Source organism: Antechinus flavipes, chromosome 4 (assembly GCF_016432865.1).
Source record: "Antechinus flavipes isolate AdamAnt ecotype Samford, QLD, Australia chromosome 4, AdamAnt_v2, whole genome shotgun sequence".
NCBI classification, from domain to species: domain Eukaryota; kingdom Metazoa; phylum Chordata; class Mammalia; order Dasyuromorphia; family Dasyuridae; genus Antechinus; species Antechinus flavipes.
The window spans coordinates 209,841,976-209,861,380 of NC_067401.1; the positions used below are offsets into that span (position 1 = coordinate 209,841,976).

Consider the following 19,405-nt stretch of genomic DNA (forward strand, 5'->3'; position numbering starts at 1 on the left):
TTTCCTTAAAATAGTTAGGAGCATATATTTTAAACCTTCAGTAAGCATCATATGCAATGGGGAAAAACTGGAACCTTTCCGGTAAGATCCGGAGTGAAGCAAGGTTGCCCACTATCACCATTACTATTCAATATTGTATTAGAAACACTGGCCTCTGCAATAAGAGTCGAGAAAGAGATTAAAGGAATTAGAGTAGGCAATGAGGAAACCAAACTATCACTCTTTGCAGATGATATGATGGTATACCTAGAAAACCCCAGAGATTCTACTAAAAAGCTATTAGAAATAATTCACAATTTTAGCAAAGTAGCAGGATACAAAATAAATCCCCACAAATCCTCAGCATTCTTATACACCACCAACAAAATCCAAGAGCAAGAGATACAAAGAGAAATTCCATTCAAAATAACTGTTGATAGCATAAAATATTTGGGAATCTACCTACCAAAGGAAAGTCAGGAATTATATGAGCAAAATTACAAAAAAGTTTTCACACAAATAAAGTCAGACTTAAATAATTGGAAAAATATTAAGTGCTCTTGGATAGGCCGAGCAAATATAATAAAGATGACAATACTCCCTAAACTAATCTATTTATTTAGTGCTATACCAATCAGACTTCCAAGAAAATATTTTAATGATTTAGAAAAAATAACAACAAAATTCATATGGAACAATAAAAAGTCGAGAATCTCAAGGGAATTAATGAAAAAAAAATCAAATGAAGGTGGTCTAGCTGTACCTGATCTAAAATTATATTATAAAGCAGCAGTCACCAAAACCATCTGGTATTGGCTTAGAAATAGATTAGTTGATCAGTGGAAAAGGTTAGGTTCACAAGACAGAATAGTCAACTATAGCAATCTAGTGTTTGACAAACCCAAAGATTCTAAATTTTGGGATAAGATTTCATTATTTGATAAAAACTGCTGGGATAACTGGAAATTAGTATGGCAGAAATTAGGCAAGGACCCACACTTAACACCACATACCAAGATAAGATCAAAATGGGTCCATGACCTAGGCATAAAGAACGAGATTATAAATAAATTAGAGGAACATAGGATAGTTTATCTCTCAGACTTGTGGAGGAGAAAGAAATTTGTGACCAAAGATGAACTAGAGACCATTACCAATCACAAAATAGAAAATTTTGATTATATCAAATTAAAAAGCCTTTGTACAAACAGAACGAATGCAAACAAGATTAGTAGGGAAGTAACTAACTGGGAAAACATCTTTACAATTAAAGGTTCTGATAAAGGCCTCATTTCCAAAATATATAGAGAACTGACTCAAATTTATAAAAAATCAAGCCATTCTCCAATTGATAAATGGTCAAAGGATATGAACAGACAATTTTCAGATGAAGAAATTGAAACTATTACTACTCACATGAAAGAGTGTTCCAAATCACTATTGATCAGAGAAATGCAAATTAAGACAACTCTGAGATATCACTACACTCCTGTCAGATTGGCTAAGATGACAGGAAAAAACAATGATGAATGTTGGAGGGGATGCGGGAAAACGGGGACATTGATGCATTGTTGGTGGAGTTGTGAACGAATCCAGCCATTCTGGAGAGCGATCTGGAATTATGCCCAAAAAGTTATCAAACTGTGCATACCCTTTGATCCAACAGTGTTTCTATTGGGCTTATACCCCAAAGAGATACTAAAAAAGGGAAGGGGACCTGTATGTGCCAAAATGTTTGTAGCAGCCCTGTTTGTAGTGGCTAGAAACTGGAAAATGAATGGATGCCCATCAATTGGAGAATGGCTGGGTAAATTGTGGTATATGAATGTTATGGAATATTATTGCTCTGTAAGGAATGACCAGCAGGATGAATACAGAGAGGCTTGGAGAGACCTACATGGACTGATGCTAAGTGAGATGAGCAGAACCAGGAGAACATTATACACTTCGACAACGATATTGTATGAGGATGTATTCTGATGGAAGTGGATTTCCCTGACAAAGAGACTTAACTGAGTTTCATTGGAGAAATGATGGACAGAAACAGCTACACCCAAAGAAGGAATACTGGGAAATGAATGTGAACTATTTGCATTTTTGATTTTCTTCCCGAGTTATTTTTACCTTCTGAATCCAATTCTCCCTGTGCAACAAGAGAACTGTTTGGTTCTGCAAATATGTATTGTATCTAGGATATACTGCAACATGTTTAGCATATATAGGACTGCTTGCCATCCTGGGGGGGGGGAGGAGGGAGGGAGGGGGAAAAAACGAAACATAAGTGATTGCAAGGGATAATGTCGTGTAGAAATTATCCTGGCATGGATTCTGTCAATGCGAAATTATTATTAAATAAAATAAAATTTATTATAAAAAAAAAAAAAAAAAAAAAAAAAAAATAAAATTTTTTCATCAAAATAAAAAAAAAAAAAAAAAAAAAAGAAAGAATAATTTCTTATTTTCTGGATTTAGGTCAATTGAATTTTTTAAAGATATTAATTATGGGATATTACAAATTTTGGGATACTTAACAAATAGTTAAGTCATACTAGGGTCAATACAGCTAATAAGTGTCTGTAGTTGGACTTAAATTCTGTTCTTCTTGAATTCAGGTCTAATGTTCTTCCACTGTGCCATTTAGTTGCCTATGAGAGACATTCTGGCATGGGGGAGAAAGCAGATGAAAAATGAGTGAATGAAATGCATTTATTAATCATTTGCTACGTGCTAAGCATTTAGGAAGAGAGAAGTTAAACCTTACTTTTAATATTTACTGTGTAACCATGAAGGCAGTTGGTGAAACAGTGGATAGAATGTTTGGCATAGAATCAGAAAGATTTGAGTTCAAATTCAGCCTCAGACACTTTCTAGCTATGATCCAGAGAATCTACAACAACCTCTGTTTGCTTCAGTGTTTTCAACTATAAAAATGGGGGTAATAACAGTACCTACTTCATAGGCTGGCCATGAGGACCAAATGAGATAATATTTGTAATATGCCTGGCACATACACAGTAACTGTTTAATGAGTACTTTTTTCCTTCCTTCCTATGGGGAAGTCACTATGAACCTCAGTTTCCTCAAATGTAAAGTGGAAATAACAATAATAACTGTAACCCCTATTTCAGGAGGTCATACTAAGACTTAAATGAGATAACATATATAAAATGCATTGAAAATCTTGTTCAGGCATTTTTCAGTCATACTCAATTCTTCATAACCACATTTGGGGTTTTCTTGGCAAAGATATGAGAATGGTTTGCCATTTCCTTTTCTAATTGATTTTACAAATGAAGAAACTGAGGAAAACAAAGTTAAATGACTTGCCCAGCTATTAACTATCTGAGACTGGATTGGAATTCAGGTCTTCTAGCACTCTAACCATTTTGCCACCAAATTGCCTTCTTGAAAACTTTAAATCAGAATCAATTTCAATTATTTATTACTATTGTTTTTGCTATTGTCTGGCTGCCAAGAAAGAAAATTAATATTGTCAGTGCAGATGGATATGGGGCTGAGTCCAAGATAGACTAGGAAAAAGAAAGGCATCTGGGTAATCTTTGGGAAATATGCAGTGTTCTGTAGGATCTTCACAGACTAGGTATCAGCATGACCAAAGCATATGTAAATAGGAATATATGCATTTATCCAATTTTCCCATGAAGACTTATAGTGAGGGAAAACTCACCAGTGGATATGCTATCTGTTCATTTCCCATTTGGGTAGTTCTACTTGTTAGAAATTTTTCCTCATGTTAAACCTAAATCTTCCTAGTTGAAATTTTAGCATATTGTTCCTAGTCCTAAAATCAATTTAATCCTTTTCCCACAAGGCAGTCTTTCTAAGGTTTGTTGAGAACCATCATGTATCTCCTGAGTGTAATTGTTAAAAAATGATGTTTAAGAAAGAGACATCTTTGAAAGAAGTATAAAAAAAAAGACTCCAAAATCCAGACTATTCCAATGCTTGCCTTTGAAAGCATTTTCTTTTTCTTTTTTCTTTTTTTACAGTTATTTTATTTTTTTTATTTTTTATTATTATTAAAGCATTTTATTTACAAAACATATGCATGGGTAATTTTTTCAACATTGACCCTTGCATAACCTTTTGTTCCAAATTTTTCCCTCTTCCCTTTCCCCCCACCCTTAGCTGGCAGGTAGTCCAATACATGTTAAATATGTGAAATACATGTTAGATCCAATACACATATACATATTTACACAGTTATCTTGTTGCACAAAGAAAAATCAGATCAAAAAGAAGAAAAAAAGAAAAATTGAGAAAGAAGGCAAAATGCAAGCAAATAATAACAGAGAGAGTAAGAATGCTATATTGTGTTCCACAATCTGTTCCCATGGTTCTCTCTGGATGGCTCTCTTCATCGTTGCACAAGTGGAACTAATTTGAATCATCTCAATTGTTGAAGAGAGCCATGTTCATCAGAATTGATCATTGTATAATCTTGTTGTTGCCATGTATCATGATCTCCTGGTTCTGCTCATTTCAGTTAGCATCAGTTCATGTAAGTCTCTCCAGGCCTTTCTGAAATCATCCTGCTGATTGTTTCTTATAGAAAAATAATTCTCCATAACATTCATATGCCATAACTTATTCAACCATTCTCCAGTTGATGGACATCCACTCAGTTTCCAATTTCTTGCCATTACAAAAAGGGCTTTTATAAAATTTCTGTACATGTGGGTCCCTTTCCCTCCTTTAGGATCTCTTTGGGATATAATCCCAGTAATAACACTGCTGGATCAAAGGGTATGCACAGTTTGATCATTTTTTGAACATAGTTCCAAATTGCTCTCCAGAATGGTTGGATCCATTCATAGTTTCACCAACAATGTATCAGTGTCCCAGTTTTCCCACATCCTTCTCCATTGGTTGGTCCTCTGTCCAACATTGGTCTATATCTTTTCCTGTCATTTTAGCAAATCTGACAGATGTGTAGTGGTATCTCAGAATTGTCTTAATTTTCATTTCTCTGATCAATAGTGATTTGGAGCACCTTTTCATGTGGCTACAAATAGTTTCAGTTTCTTCATCTAAAAATTGTTCATATCCTTTGACCATTTATCAATTGGAGAATGGCTTGAACTATTATAAATTTGAGTCAGTTCTCTATATATTTTGGAAATGAGGCCTTGATCAGAACCTTTGGATGTAAAAATGTTTTCCCAATTTTTTGCTTCCCTTCTAATCTTGTCTGCATTAGTTTTGTTTGTACAAAAACTTTTTAACTTGATATAATCAAAATTATCTATTTTATGATCAATAATGATCTCTTGTGCTCCTTTGGTCACAAATCCCTTCCTCCTCCACAAATCTGAGAGATAGACTATCCTATGTTCTTCTAATATATTTATAATATCATTCTTTATGTCAAGATCATGAACCTATTTTAACCTTTTCTTAACCTTTTCTTGATATACAGTGTAGGTTAGGTGTGGGTCTATGCCTAGTTTCTGCCATATTGGTTTCTAATTTTCCAGCAGTTTTTGTCAAATAGTGAATTCTTATCCCAAAAGGTGGGGCCTTTGGGTTTGTCAAACACTAAATTGCTATAGTTATTGACTATTTTGTCCTGTGACCCTAACCTATTCCACTGATCAACTTCTCTATTTCTTAGCCAGTACCAAATGGGTTTGATGACCACTGCTCTATAGTATAGTTTTAGATCAGGTACAGCTAGGCCACCTTCATTTGTTTTTCTCTTCATTAATTCCTTTGAAATTCTTGACCTTTTGTTCTTCCAGATGAATTTTGTTGTTATTTTTTCTAGTTCAGTAAAATAGTTTCTTGGGAGTTTGATTGGTATAGCACTAAATAAATAGATTAGTTTAGGGAGTATTGTCATCTTTATTCTATTCTGAAAGGATATTTTCAATAAGTTCAAAATGATTACTTGACTACATCAATAATCAATTAATAAATGAATGGACTGAGTCTATGTTGATTTTTTTGTTTCCTCTTTTTTTTAGTCCATCAAAATGATCTTTGATCAAATTAATAACATTTTTGATATTATCAGACAATTTCTTGTAAGAATAGTCATATCAATAATAACAGGAGAAACTGAATACTCTTGGCAGTACCAGAAATATGGTTATAGAAACATGGAGTCCTAGAGATAGAAGGGAGATTAGACACCATCTAGTCCAAATTTCATCATCCACAAGTGGTTATACAATCTTTACTTGAAAACTTCTAGTAACACATAATTCACTACCTGCCAGGGAAGCTCATTCTTTCTTTAGATAGCTATAATATATAGGGAGATGAACTGATAACATAATGACAGTGAAGATAGCCAACCAGTCAGAATTCTTCCCTGGCATTCAACATATGTAAAAAGTCCAAGAGGAGACCCCCTAGAGTATTAGAGAGACCTTCTACAAAGAATAAGGGTCTTGGAATTTGTTCTTATGGCTATTGGGTCTTGAAATTAGACTTCTTGAAATCATTTTTGACAATTAACTAGGACAGTAATACATTCTCAGGCACTTTATCCTATATAGAACAGAAGCCATTTGACTTAATAAGTGTGAGAATTTTAAGGGTACAAATTATAGACAAGCAATAAGACTATAATTTTCCATTTTAAATTCTCATGCTTTATACAATATTAATTCCCCCCAAGGGAAGGGGATTGAACCAGTGCTTGTAGGCTGAAAGGGTCAATAAAATATGTAACTATAGGCCATTCATTATTCTCTCAAGAATAATAGTTAAAATATCAAAACGAGTTTGAAGCTGAAATCTCCTCAGAGTCTCTGATTCAGCCTAATTTCTCTAATACAGTCCAACCTCTTCATTTGAAACCAGTTCACCTCTGACCTATGGGGAAGAGGGTAACTGGAAAATGGAAAAAGTCCTAGAGCAGGAAGGAAAGGGAAAAAAGATAAAAAAGAGGAAGAAATATATGTACATGGGTCTGTTTTTCTCTTAGGTCCTGCAGCTAAACTGATCCCTAGAGGCAATGTGAGTGAGAGAAGACCAAGAAGAAGATAGCATTCATTTTACTACTGACAGGAAAATGTAGAATGAATATTACCAAAAAATGTAAGAATCTCATTAATGCTTAGGCTCTTCTAGCTATGTAGTCTATTTATTGAATGAATTTACTTTTATCCAGTTCAGTAGATAAATCTCCTATAGAGATTTTTCAGTTCTTTGTCATAAAGGTGTATCTTATTTCTGGCCTAGGATCCCTACCTCCTAGATCTTTAAGAAACTGGCTTGCTTCTAATTCCCAAATCTCAGGTCATAGCAAACTGTTCTGATTTCCTTCTGGTTACTTGAAAAAAAATTTAACTACATTAAAAAAATAGATGTTTATTTTGAACCTAGAAAATCTTGCAAGTAATTCAGAGTTGAGTTAAATAATTCATTAAATTTCTGCCCAACAAAATCAACATTTTTGGGGCTGAATTCCTCAGCTTTCTAGTAATTAGGTATCTTTTAACACCATTCCCTCACTCTCTGCCAGTTAAAATCCAATGAACTCTTTTAAACTCAAATTTAATACTACCTCTTTTTATATATACTTTCTGCATTCCCCTACCTCAAATTAAGCATTCATACCCTTGGATTTCACATATCACTTTGCTCATGCTTCCCACCCATCCCCAATATTTGCTATTGTTTATTTTGTATTATAGGTATTCATGCATGCTTTATATTCCACATTTAAAATCCAGCTCACTGCATCTGGGACCATCTCTAGTCATCCTAATCTATATTTTACTTCTGGATTCTCATGGCTCTGGAGGATAAAGTGAGATTGTGACTGTACAGACAACCTCTTTTAAATCTAATTCATGATATCATGGTCCTCTTCAAGAAGGAAGGACAAACAACAATTCCATGAGTAGAGTTGTCCCACTGGGGACCCAACTGAAACTAGTCAGTTGAGCAACACAACTCTTTCTTTTTTCCCTTTCTTCCTTCCTTCCTTCCTTCCTTCCTTTTCTTTCTTCTTTCCTTCCTTTTTTTTCTTTTTCTTTCAAAGCTATGGGTGATCCTAATGGCATTTACTAGTAAGTATGTCAGCAGTAGCATATATCCAGCCATTACCCTTGAGAAAGAAGTAACTTAAGAGATATGATGGAAGAGATGGATCATCAGATGGACAACTAAAGAAGAGGGCAATTAAAACAATACCTTAGTATGGCACTGATACTGCATATAAGAGAAAAAGGAAGACTATATGATGATCAACTGTGTATGATTTTGCTAATCTCAGTAATACAATAATCCAAGATAATGCCAAAGGATTTAGGAAAAATGCAGTCCATCTCCAGAGATAGAACTTAGAGAGTCTGACTGCACATCAAAGAAAACTATTTTTCACTTGCTCCATTTTTTTTCATGTTTTTTTTCCTTTGAGTCTGTGTCTTCTTTTATAATATGATTAATATGGTAAAACGTTTTGCATGATTGAACCTGTGTGATCTATATCCAATTGTTTGCCATCTCAAGAAAGGAGGGAGGTGAGAGAAGGAAAGAAAATTTGGAAGTCAAAAATGTTAAAAATATGAAACTGGAGAAAAAATATTATTTTTTTAAAAAAGAGAGTCAAAGAAAGACCTCAAACATGGTAGGTATAGCCTCTGTATAGGATCTATCAAAGGCAAAACCAAGATGGCAGAGTAAAAACAGGGACTCCCCTGATATCTTCCCCAAGCCCCTCCAAATACCTTTAAATAATGACTAAACAGATAGAGTGAAACAATTTTCCATTGGCAGAAAAGACCTGTTACACAGGTGAGAGTGGAATGCAATCCAATGCAGGCAGTACCAGGCCCCAGCTAACCAGGAACAGTAGCAATGGCAGTTTCCAGATCTCTCATTCCACAGAAAGGAGATTGGACAATGGGTTAGAAGGAGATTTACAGGAGTCTCTTTCCTGCCACCAAGGGCAGAATACCTATATTTGGATCTGGGTCACAACCCTAGGTCTTTGTCCCAATGTGAGGAGGAGCACTAGCATAAACAGAGTTTATGGCCACAGGAGAGTAGGGTTCCTGGCCACATATTGCCTTGGAAGAGGCAAAAACTTGCAGGTCCTCAGAATTACCTCTGAAAATAGTTGCACAAAAAACCCTGAAACTTGAAATGGCGTCCCTTCCATTCAGAAGCAGAGCCCCCACTTTAGTGTAGAATTAAAAGTCAATAAATAGACTGGGAAATGAGAAAACAGCAGAAAAAAATCCTGAGTATAAAAATTTACTATGGTCGTAGACAAGATCAAAACACAAACTCAGAAGAAGACAACAAAAGTCAAAACTCCTGTATTCAAAACCTCAAAGAAAAATATTAATTGGTCTCTTGCCATGGAAGCATTCAAAGACGATTTGAAAAACCAAGTAAGAGAAGTAAAAGAAAAATTGGTAAAAGAAATGAGAAGAGTGAAAAAAAAAGTCTTTAGTAAAGGAAACAAAAAAAAAAATCCAATACTTTAAAAAACAAAATATGCCAAATGGTAAAAGAAGCACAAAAATCCAATGAAGAAAATAATTCCATGAAAAGTAGAATTGAACAAATGGAAAAGGAGATATAAAAACTCACTGAAGAAAACAATTCCTTAAAAATTAGAATTAAGTGAAAGCTAATGAATTTTTGAGACATCAAGAAACAAACAGATCAAAAGAATGAAAAAAAAATAGAAGAAAATGTGAAATATCTCATTGGAAAAACAACTAACCTGGAAAATAGATCCAAAAAAGTTAATTTAAGAATTATTAGATTACCTAAAAGCCATGATCAATAGCCATCACCTTTCAAGAAATTATCACAGAAAACTGCTCTGATATTCTAGAATTAGAGGACAAAATAGAAATTAAAAGAATCCACTGATCAACTCCTGAAAGAGATCTCAAAATGAAAATTCCTAACAATATTGTAGCCAAATTCCAGATCTCCCAGATCAAGGAAAAAATACTGCAAGCAGCAAAAAACACCACCACCACCACCACTCAATTCAAATAATGTGAAGCCACAGTTAGGATAGCACAAGATTTAACAGTTTTTGCCTTAAAGGATCAGAGATAGTATTACAAGGAATAAAAGAGCTAGGATTAAAACAAATGATTACTTACTCAGCAAAACTGAATATAATCTTTCAAGGGGAAAAAAAAAAGGTTATTCAATGAAATTGAGAACTTTCAAGCATCCTTGATAAAAAGACAAAAGCTAAATAGAAAACTTTACTTTCAAAAAGAAGATTCAAATAAAGTATAAAGGTAAATAAGAAAGAGAAATCCTAAGGGATTCAATAAGGCTAAATAAAGGTTAAAGGGATTCAAAAAGGTTATACTGCTACATGGGAAATGATACTTTTAATTCCTAAAAAAACTATCACATTATTAGAGCACTTAGAAGGGAATCTTGAAAATTAAAGCACTAAAGTATTGTTGGTTATGTTTATACTGATTTGACCATTCTGAAAAGCAATTCAGAACCATGTCTAGAGAGCTATAAAACCATGCGTAATCTTTACTGAAGAGGTTTAAAAAAAAAAAAAGAATAAAAAGGATCTCTGTGTACAAAAATATTTATAGCAGCTCTTTTAGTGGTGATAAAGAACTGGAAATTGAGGAGATAATCAACAATGGAGGAATGGCTGAACAAGCTATATTGCATATGATTGTGATAAAATACTATTATGCTTTAATAAAGGACAAGCAGAATGCTTTTAGAAAAACCTGGAAAGATCAGTTTGCATCTGAACTGATGCGAAGTAAAATGAGCAGAACCAGAAGAAATTGTACACAGGAACGGCAAAACCATATAATGACCTACTATGAATAATTTAGCTTTTTTCATCAATTCAATGTTCCAATAATTCTGTCGGACTGTAGGATGAATTCTGTAAGATGAAAGATGCTGTCCATTTCCAGAGAAAAAACTGATAGAACCTGAATACAGATTAAAGATATTTTTCCTTTAGTTTTCTAGGGGTTTTCTTTCACAGTATACATATGCCAAATAGCTAGCCTTCTCAGTGGGAGGAAGGGAGAGAAGAGAAGGAGAGAATTTGGAATTCAGAATTTGAAAAAAGTATGTTACAGTTATTTTTACATATAATTGAAGAAAATACAAACTAGCATTTTTTAAAGGATAAAAGGGACTTTATCACATGGTAAGAAGAGGCTGGAATGGATTTCAATCTACCCCAATGGAGATAGATCCACACCGTTTAAATCACAAATATGTACAGTTTTTAAGTATCAAAAACTTTAAGTATTTCATCCCATTCCTAAGTACAAAGAAAATGCTTGAGAAATTTTTGGCAACTCATTTCTTTTCATAAGTGAAGAACTTTGAATGAATGCAAAACAACATATATTTTGTCAGACTCTAACAATATATTTTCTGGCTAATTTTTACTTAAAAGCTTTTTTTCCCCTTTCTATTGTTTAGTGTAAGAGTTTTTTCTCTAGCATCCAGTGGGGAAGAGACATTTTGGGAAATGAAAGTGATCTAAAAACCAAAAAAATCAACACAATTTTTAAAAAGAAATATTTGGTGAATTGTATTAAATGGCTTCTCTTTAAAGTAAGGTCCATAATAATTACCTAACTATTTATTAATATTTAGTTTTCAAATTAACAACAGTTGTGAATATTGTCAGAAAAAAATATTGAGAAATATTGCATACATTATAATATATAATAATTATTCACACCCGAAATAACTATCATATTTCATGACATTCATAAATTTCATCTGTTCTGTAGCATATTAATGCCCCCAAATTCAAAGATCATGGAAGGCTTATCTCTGAATATCACTATCATTAAACATTAACACAGACCATCATTTTATTGTTCATTACTGAAGCAGAAATTAGTTTACAAGATTATTTAGATAATGATATCAGGAACTAAAGGACAAAGTCAAAGACAAAGGCTGCATTTATTATTCTAAGAGCTAAGTCCCTATCTAACATGTGAAATACACAGGAAATAAAACTGAGAAACATTCCCACGCTGACTTTCACAAATCGTGTCATAAAAATAAATAAATAAATAAATAAATAAATAAATAAATAAATGAAGATGCACATTGATGGAAAGAATTTCATTTGTTGAAGAAATGTAAAACTTAAATTATTCAAGAATACAGAAATTTGAAGCAATTCTTAGGTTCATAGATAAAATATATAAAACTGCAGGAAGTCCTAGAGATCAGAGTCCAGTCCCTTAATTTTCCAAGGAAGAAAGGTAAAAGAGAAAGTGATTTATTTTAAACCACACAAGTAGAAAGCAGCAGAGCCCTGATTTGAATCTAGCTTCCCCTATATCAGTCGGACATTAATACATTCTGACTTTTTGTCTGCCTCCTTATTCTCCTTGGGCCTCAGTTGCTTCACCTATAAAATGATGGATTTAGATTAGATGAACCTCTGAGGTCCCTTGTAGTTGACAATCCATTTTTTTTTAATTATAGCTTTTTATTTTCAAAATATATATTAGATAATTTTTGACATTCACTCCTACAAAACCCTATGTTCTTTTTTTCTCCTCCATTCTCCTCCTTCCCCCAGTTAGCAAGTGATCCCATATATGTTAACCATGTATAATTCCTCTATTCATATTTCCACAATTGTCATGCTTCACAAAAGGAAGGAAATGAGAAAGAAAATAAAATGCAAGCAAACAACAAAAAGAGTGAAAATACTATGTTGTGATCCACACTCAGTCCCCACAGTCCTTTCTCTGGGTACAGATGGCTTTCTTCATCACAAGACCATTGGAACTGGTCTGAATCACTTTATTGTTGATGAGAACCTTGTCAATCAGAATTGATCATCATACAATCTTGCTATTGACATTACATTTTCTAGGACTCCTGCATGCTCTGACATTCTAATGTTTTTAATGATTTGGGGGGGGTTGTGTAAAATGTTATGGTTTTTTAAATAAGATTTAATGTTTTGTGACATTTAATGACATTTAATTTTTTAATGACCTTTTAATCTATACAAATACTATTCATATGAGAGCAATTAATCAGCTGATCTTTTATCAGTAATAATAGATAAAATAAATATGAATTTTAACATGTTCTTAAAATGAATGTTTTCATATATTTGAGAAAACTTAGATGGGTTTAGGGATTATCAATTTCTTTGGGGAATAGTTATTGAAATAGCAGCATAGTATAAACTCCAGCCCTGATATCTACCAATTACACATCTGTGAACAAATGGTTTCACTAGTCTAAGTCTTAGTTTCTTCATCTATACAATAAGCAGTCTACATCAGTGACTGCTGTGAGAAAAATGCTATATAGTATAAAATACTATATAAGTATACTTATATATATAGTATAAAATACTTATATAGTATGAAAAGTTACTATATAAGACACAACATATTCTATCACAATACACACTTAGAGCTAAGAGTCCTATCAATTTCTTCATTTTATACGTAAGGAAACTGAAGCTTAAAGCAGGCAGCATTGATTTGCCCCAAGGACACAGAGTTATTATGTTAACAGAATTAAAATTTAAAGTGAAGTCCTCTGATTCAATATCTGGATTTTCTTTCATTCAACTACAACTTTGACTGTTGTTGCTTTTTAACTGTGTAGCTTAAGAAAAAGTCTCAATATATGCCATTGTATGGCAGTGGTAGCAACACAAACAGAAACTGAGCCCCTAAACCATACAAAAGGAACTCCAAGAGCTGTGTAATAACTTAGAAAACCACATGTTATCATTATCTTTGTTATTTTATTCTTATTTATGTTATTAAATATTTCCATATTATAATTTAATATGGTTTGAGCAGTACTTGGGAGTACTGTGAGCAATGTGGCTGAAATAATCAGATTGATTCTGTATTGTTTTTTAATTGATCCCATTTACAGTTAATTGATTTTTCTAAAGCATGGTTCTTTGTCTCTGAATTTAGGTACAATACATTGGACCTGTAATGAATTAAGTTTAGAAATCCAATTTCCTTGTTAATCATTGTTTTATTCTTGTGTCAAGGAAACCTGCTACATTTGAAGGAAGCAGATAGATTCCAAGGAATCCTATATTTACACTACAGAACAATTCTTGGTTTGCTATTCAAAATTGAAGCTACCATCTCTAACCTGGCAGGTGGATTCAAACATTGAACATTTCTTTTGTCACAGGAGGAAAGGAAGAAGTTGTTGCTAGCCCCTCATTCCCAATTTTCAACTAATCATATTGTCTCCCATGCCTCAGTTCTGTGGTCAATCATATTGATTTTGCCATTTATGATGTCAAGCTCTTTTAACAAATCATAACTTGTTTTCTGCCTACAAAGTCCTATTCTTTGTTTTGAATTTCTCTAAAAACTATAAAAAGTGTAGTTGTTCCCCACCTTAGGGTTTTAGCTTTGTTGAGAAAGCTGAGGTCTTTATTGGTAAATTCACACTTTATTAATAAATATATTGTGCTCATAACTTTGTGACTCAGTTTACCTTATTTTAACCATAACATGGCCATGGAACCATGTGTTTGATTCCTCTGCGATATAGCATGTCCACTGACCTTCAAAAAGAAAATCCCATCATATCACCTATGTATCTATATATCTAAGAGGGGCATCCTCTTACCTTAACGAAGAGATAGATTTCAGGATCATTGGAAAAGTTTTTTTCTGCAAGCAAACTGTCGGATCCAGAGAACAAGCTAGTGGAGGTTTTGGTGGACTGCAAGCTGAAGCTAGTGGGAGAGAGCAATGTGTGCCCTGAGAAAGTCCTGCCCATCCCTTCATCATCTGAGTAAAGATATGGACTGCTCTCCTCAGATTTATCTTCATTCAGCTGGTAATTTCTCTGCTCTGGTCGCTGATACATTTCTTTAGGTTTCTTGTCCACTTTATCCAAGCTCTGGTAGATTGGTTCAGATAGTTGACCGATGTCTTCGGGAGACTCATAGTCTTTCTCAGACTGTGGATGGGAATCTTCATCCTGCTCATAGACTTCTTCAGGATTCTCATAATTTCCTTCTCCTTGATGAGAAAATACCATGCTGTACTCCTCATCTTTACCCCAGAAGGAGGACACAGAGTCATACTCAGCAATCTCTGAAGTCTCTTGGACATTAACATAGGTAATTTTTTCACTGGTGGTGGAATCTAAGGATAACTCATCATTGCAAACCTGGTCATAAAGATCATTTTCATTTTCTTCTGGATCATCAGGGACTTCATATATCTCTTTTTGGATAGTATCATAGATAGGGCTGCCGTCTTGGTCTTCCATCCTTGTTTGTTTGAGCTGCCTTCCTTTAAAGGAGCCTGGGCAAGATTGGACAGAATAATGAGACAGGTTATTATATACAACCTTTTAAAGGAAACAGCATTTGCTGAACACATATAGTAGCTACCAACAGCTACAGATGACAGGTCTCTAACAATCATTTACATAAGGCTTTAATCAGCAAACCACATTTCCATTGCGTGGAAGATAAAACTAATAAAATATAGTTAACTCTTTCATTTCCATTGATATTTGAAACTGGGAAGTGTATAGTTTTTATTTTTGTTTTGTTTTCCTCCTCTACTCCACCCTTATTTTATTTTATCTTATTTTATTGCCCAGATTTGGGATTTCATTGGTTTAGACAACTCCTGGCAAGGGAATTCCCTTCACAAATGGTGTCAGTAACTGTTCTGTAACTTAGAGTCTTATAAGAATAATGACAATAATAGCTAGCATTTATATAGTGCTTTAAAGTTTATAAAGTGCCTTACAAATATTATTTCACTTAATCCTCACCACAACCCTGAGATGTAGGTATATTATCCCCCTATTTTATACTTGAGAAAGTTGCTGTGGATAAAGGATAGATAATTTGTCTAGGGTCACACAACTAAAAAGTGTCTAAAATCAGATGTAAACTTGGGTCTTCTAGATTTCAAGTCTAATTTGTTTTTTGTTTTTAATCCCCAAAATGGCATAATTGTCTATAATAGAAACACAATACTATAATATGAAGTTTGGAGAGGAGGAGTCACTGACAATGCAAGTGAAATTTTGCCATGGTTACCCAGTCAGTATATATCAGAAATCAAAAGTAAATACAGGTCTTTTGTTACTCTAAAACTAGCTCTCAATTCATTATACTGCTCCTAGTAGTTATTGTATATCTCCCCTCCTTCCTCACCACCCTCTCCTCCATCCTACACACACACACACACACACACACACACACACACACACACACACACACCCCTTTTTCTTTTCCCCTGGGTACTTCAGGTAAAGTAAAAGCTGAATTATTTTCTCAGAATGCACTCTTCAACATATGACCATCTGTTGGTAAATAGAACTTCCTTCCCTACCCAACCCCTCTGCTAAATTTTGACAAAATTCAACAACCAGTTTTGATTCCTAGACAGCTCTTTACAAGGATAGGAAATCCTTTTCTGAATAAATAAATGGCTTCAAAGTATCTCTGAATGTGAGGAACCTATGATGAATGAATTGCACATGTCCAGACAGGTGATAAATCGAATTTATATTTCCTATCAGCTAGCAGCACCATTCCCTATCGAGATGATTAATCATCAGAAGGATGAGAAAATGGGTCCAGACCACATTAAACAAAGGGCACAAGGATTCATAATAGGTAATTTCATTTTCATAGACACAATCAACAAATTTCAAAGCTGAAAGTCTTCTGAGAAACCAATCTCCTTATATTATATATGAAGAAACTGAAGCTCAGAAAGGTAATCTGGCTTTCTCAATAAATTTAGAGCTAGGACATTATAAGTCAATCAGACCAATCCCCTCCTCTTTTTTTTAATTGTGATAATTGATCCTCATGGAGGTCAAGTGTTTTAGTCAAGGTCACAAGTAGTGATAAAATTTAGATCCCAAACTGAGATATCCTATCTCCAAATTCAGTTGCCCTTGATGCAGTCAGTAAGAATATGATACTGTAATTAATGATAATCAGTTCTGCTGTCATTTATATGGCACTTTATGTAGATTTATAGAATCTTTTGCATACATCGTAATGCAGCATGGTGTAATAGAGATTTTGCCCAAGAGTCAGGAATTTCTGGGTTCAATTACAATTTTTGACATATATGCTCTGTGATCTATAGCATATTCACTAAGGCTATTTAAAGATGATGCTGATCTATATTGGTAGAGGAAATTATCTCATTATATTATAATTGCCAGTGAAGACAGGTAATATAAGTATCATTCTTGCCTTTTTACATATGAAGAAACTGAGGCTCATAGAAGTTACATGATTTGCATAAGACTAGCAAAGAGCAGAACCAATATTTGACACTAAGTTTTCTGCTCTAAATCCAGAGTTCTTTCCATTATATTATGTTACTTCTCAATTTGTACCTGGAGCTCTGACTTCTTATTTAAGTACTCTCTTCTTCCTATCATTTTCTGCTTGAAACAACATTTTATGCGGCATCAAGATGATATTCATTAATGAACATTTTATTGAGCAATTTACTTTGTGGTGGGTATAATGCTGAGGATTCAGAGACATTGCCTCTCTGCCTTTGAGGGGTGAGGAGCAGAACTGGAGAACCAAATACTTCAAAGAAGAAAAAAACAGTCATCTGAACTTGGGTTGAATTAACACAGATATAACTTGTGTGTAAGAAGGTGATAGTATAAGTATATAATTCTGCCCAATCAGATTAATTCTGTGTTTAATTGTGTTTAATTCCTAGTCACAATTCAAGAAAAAAGAATGATATAGTGAATAGTCAGATGAAGTCTGACTTACTAGCTATGGACCCTAGGCAAATAAATCACTTAACTCTATTTGCTTCAGTTTCCTCACCAGTAAAATGAGCTGAGAAAATAGCAAAGAAAAATGGCAAATCATTCTAGTATCTTTGCCAAGAAAACCCCAAAGGGATCCCAGAGAATTGAATATGAGGGAAAAATAAACAAGAAGTCACAAATTCTTAGTGCCCCAATAAATTTATATCTAAAACTGTAAATTGCGGAACAAATATAGATCGGAATAGATAAAAGTAATGTTCCCCCCTGAGAGTTCTCCATATAGTTCCCCCCACAAAAGAAATTTTTAAAGTTAAACATGGTAAATATATATGTAAATCCCATACAGGCATACATATTTTTACAATTTACTTGTTGCATAAGAAAACTCAGATCAAAAAGGGAAAAAATAAGAAAGAAAATAAAATTCAAGCAAACCACAACAAAAGCAGTAAAACTGGTATGTTGTGATCCACCCACCTTTATTTTTTTTTTTCTTGAAAAGGGTGACTTTATTTTTTTTTTTTATTTTGAGATTCTTTTTTTTTTAATTTTATTTTATTTAATAATAACTTTGTATTGACAGAATCCATGCCAGGATAATTTTTACACGACATTATCCCTTGCAATCACTTATGTTTCGTTTTTTTCCCCTCCCTCCCTCCCCCCCCAAGATGGCAAGCAGTCCTATATATGTTAAATATGTTGCAGTATATCCTAGATACAATACATATTTGCAGAACCGAACAGTTCTCCCGCTGCACAGGGAGAATTGGATTCAGAAGGTAAAAATAACTCGGGAAGAAAATCAAAAATGCAAATAGTATTCCCAGTATTCCTTCTTTGGGTGTAGCTGTTTCTGTCCATCATTTCTCCAATGAAACTCAGTTAAGTCTCTTTGTCAGAGAAATCCACTTCCATCAGAATACATCCTCATACAATATCATTGTCGAAGTGCATAATGATCTCCTGGTTCTGCTCCTCTCACTTAGCATCAGTCCATGTAGGTCTCTCCAAGCCTCTCTGTATTCATCCTGCTGGTCATTCCTTACAGAGCAGTAATATTCCATAACATTCATATACCACAATTTACCCAGCCATTCTCCAATTGATGGGCATCCATTCATTTTCCAGTTTCTAGCCACTACAAACAGGGCTGCTACAAACATTTTGGCACATACAGGTCCCCTTCCCTTTTTTAGTATCTCTTTGGGGTATAAGCCCAACAGAAACACTGCTGGATCAAAGGGTATGCACAGTTTGATAACTTTTTGGGCATAATTCCAGATCGCTCTCCAGAATGATCCACCCACCTTTAGCTTCTTCCCCCCACAATCATTTTCTCTCTCTCATTTTTAAGTTCTCCCTATACCCTGACACCTTCTCTATGACCTGCAAATACACGAGAGTCTCTTCTATTCTTTAAAAATCCTCCATTTCACTGTACCCTCCACTCCAGTTATCTCCATCTCTAGAGCATCCTTCTCATGGTCAAATTCTTAAAAAAAAGCAGTCTCCCCATTCTTTGCTTCCACTTCTCTGCTTGCTTCCTCGTATAATGCTGAGGATTCAGAGACATTGCCTCTCTGCCTTTGAGGGGTGAGGAGCAGAACTGGAGAACCAAATACTTCAAAGAAGAAAAAAACAGTCATCTGAACTTGGG

General features: G+C 34.1%; 1 protein-coding gene across 3 annotated transcripts in view; it reads right to left on the reverse strand.

The window, feature by feature from the left end:
- The window catches only part of CLIC5 (chloride intracellular channel 5), a 193,448-nt gene extending 178,122 nt beyond the window's left edge, over positions 1-15,326 (reverse strand). For 2 of the 3 annotated variants that reach the window (XM_051997078.1, XM_051997077.1), the window contains exon 1: positions 14,587-15,326. In XM_051997078.1, the coding sequence (XP_051853038.1) occupies positions 14,587-15,237 (651 nt within the window). In that variant the 5' untranslated portion in view covers positions 15,238-15,326. The remainder of the gene's footprint in view (positions 1-14,586) is intronic. The other variant, XM_051997076.1, reaches the window with a different exon arrangement.
- Between the last annotated feature and the right edge of the window lie 4,079 nt (positions 15,327-19,405).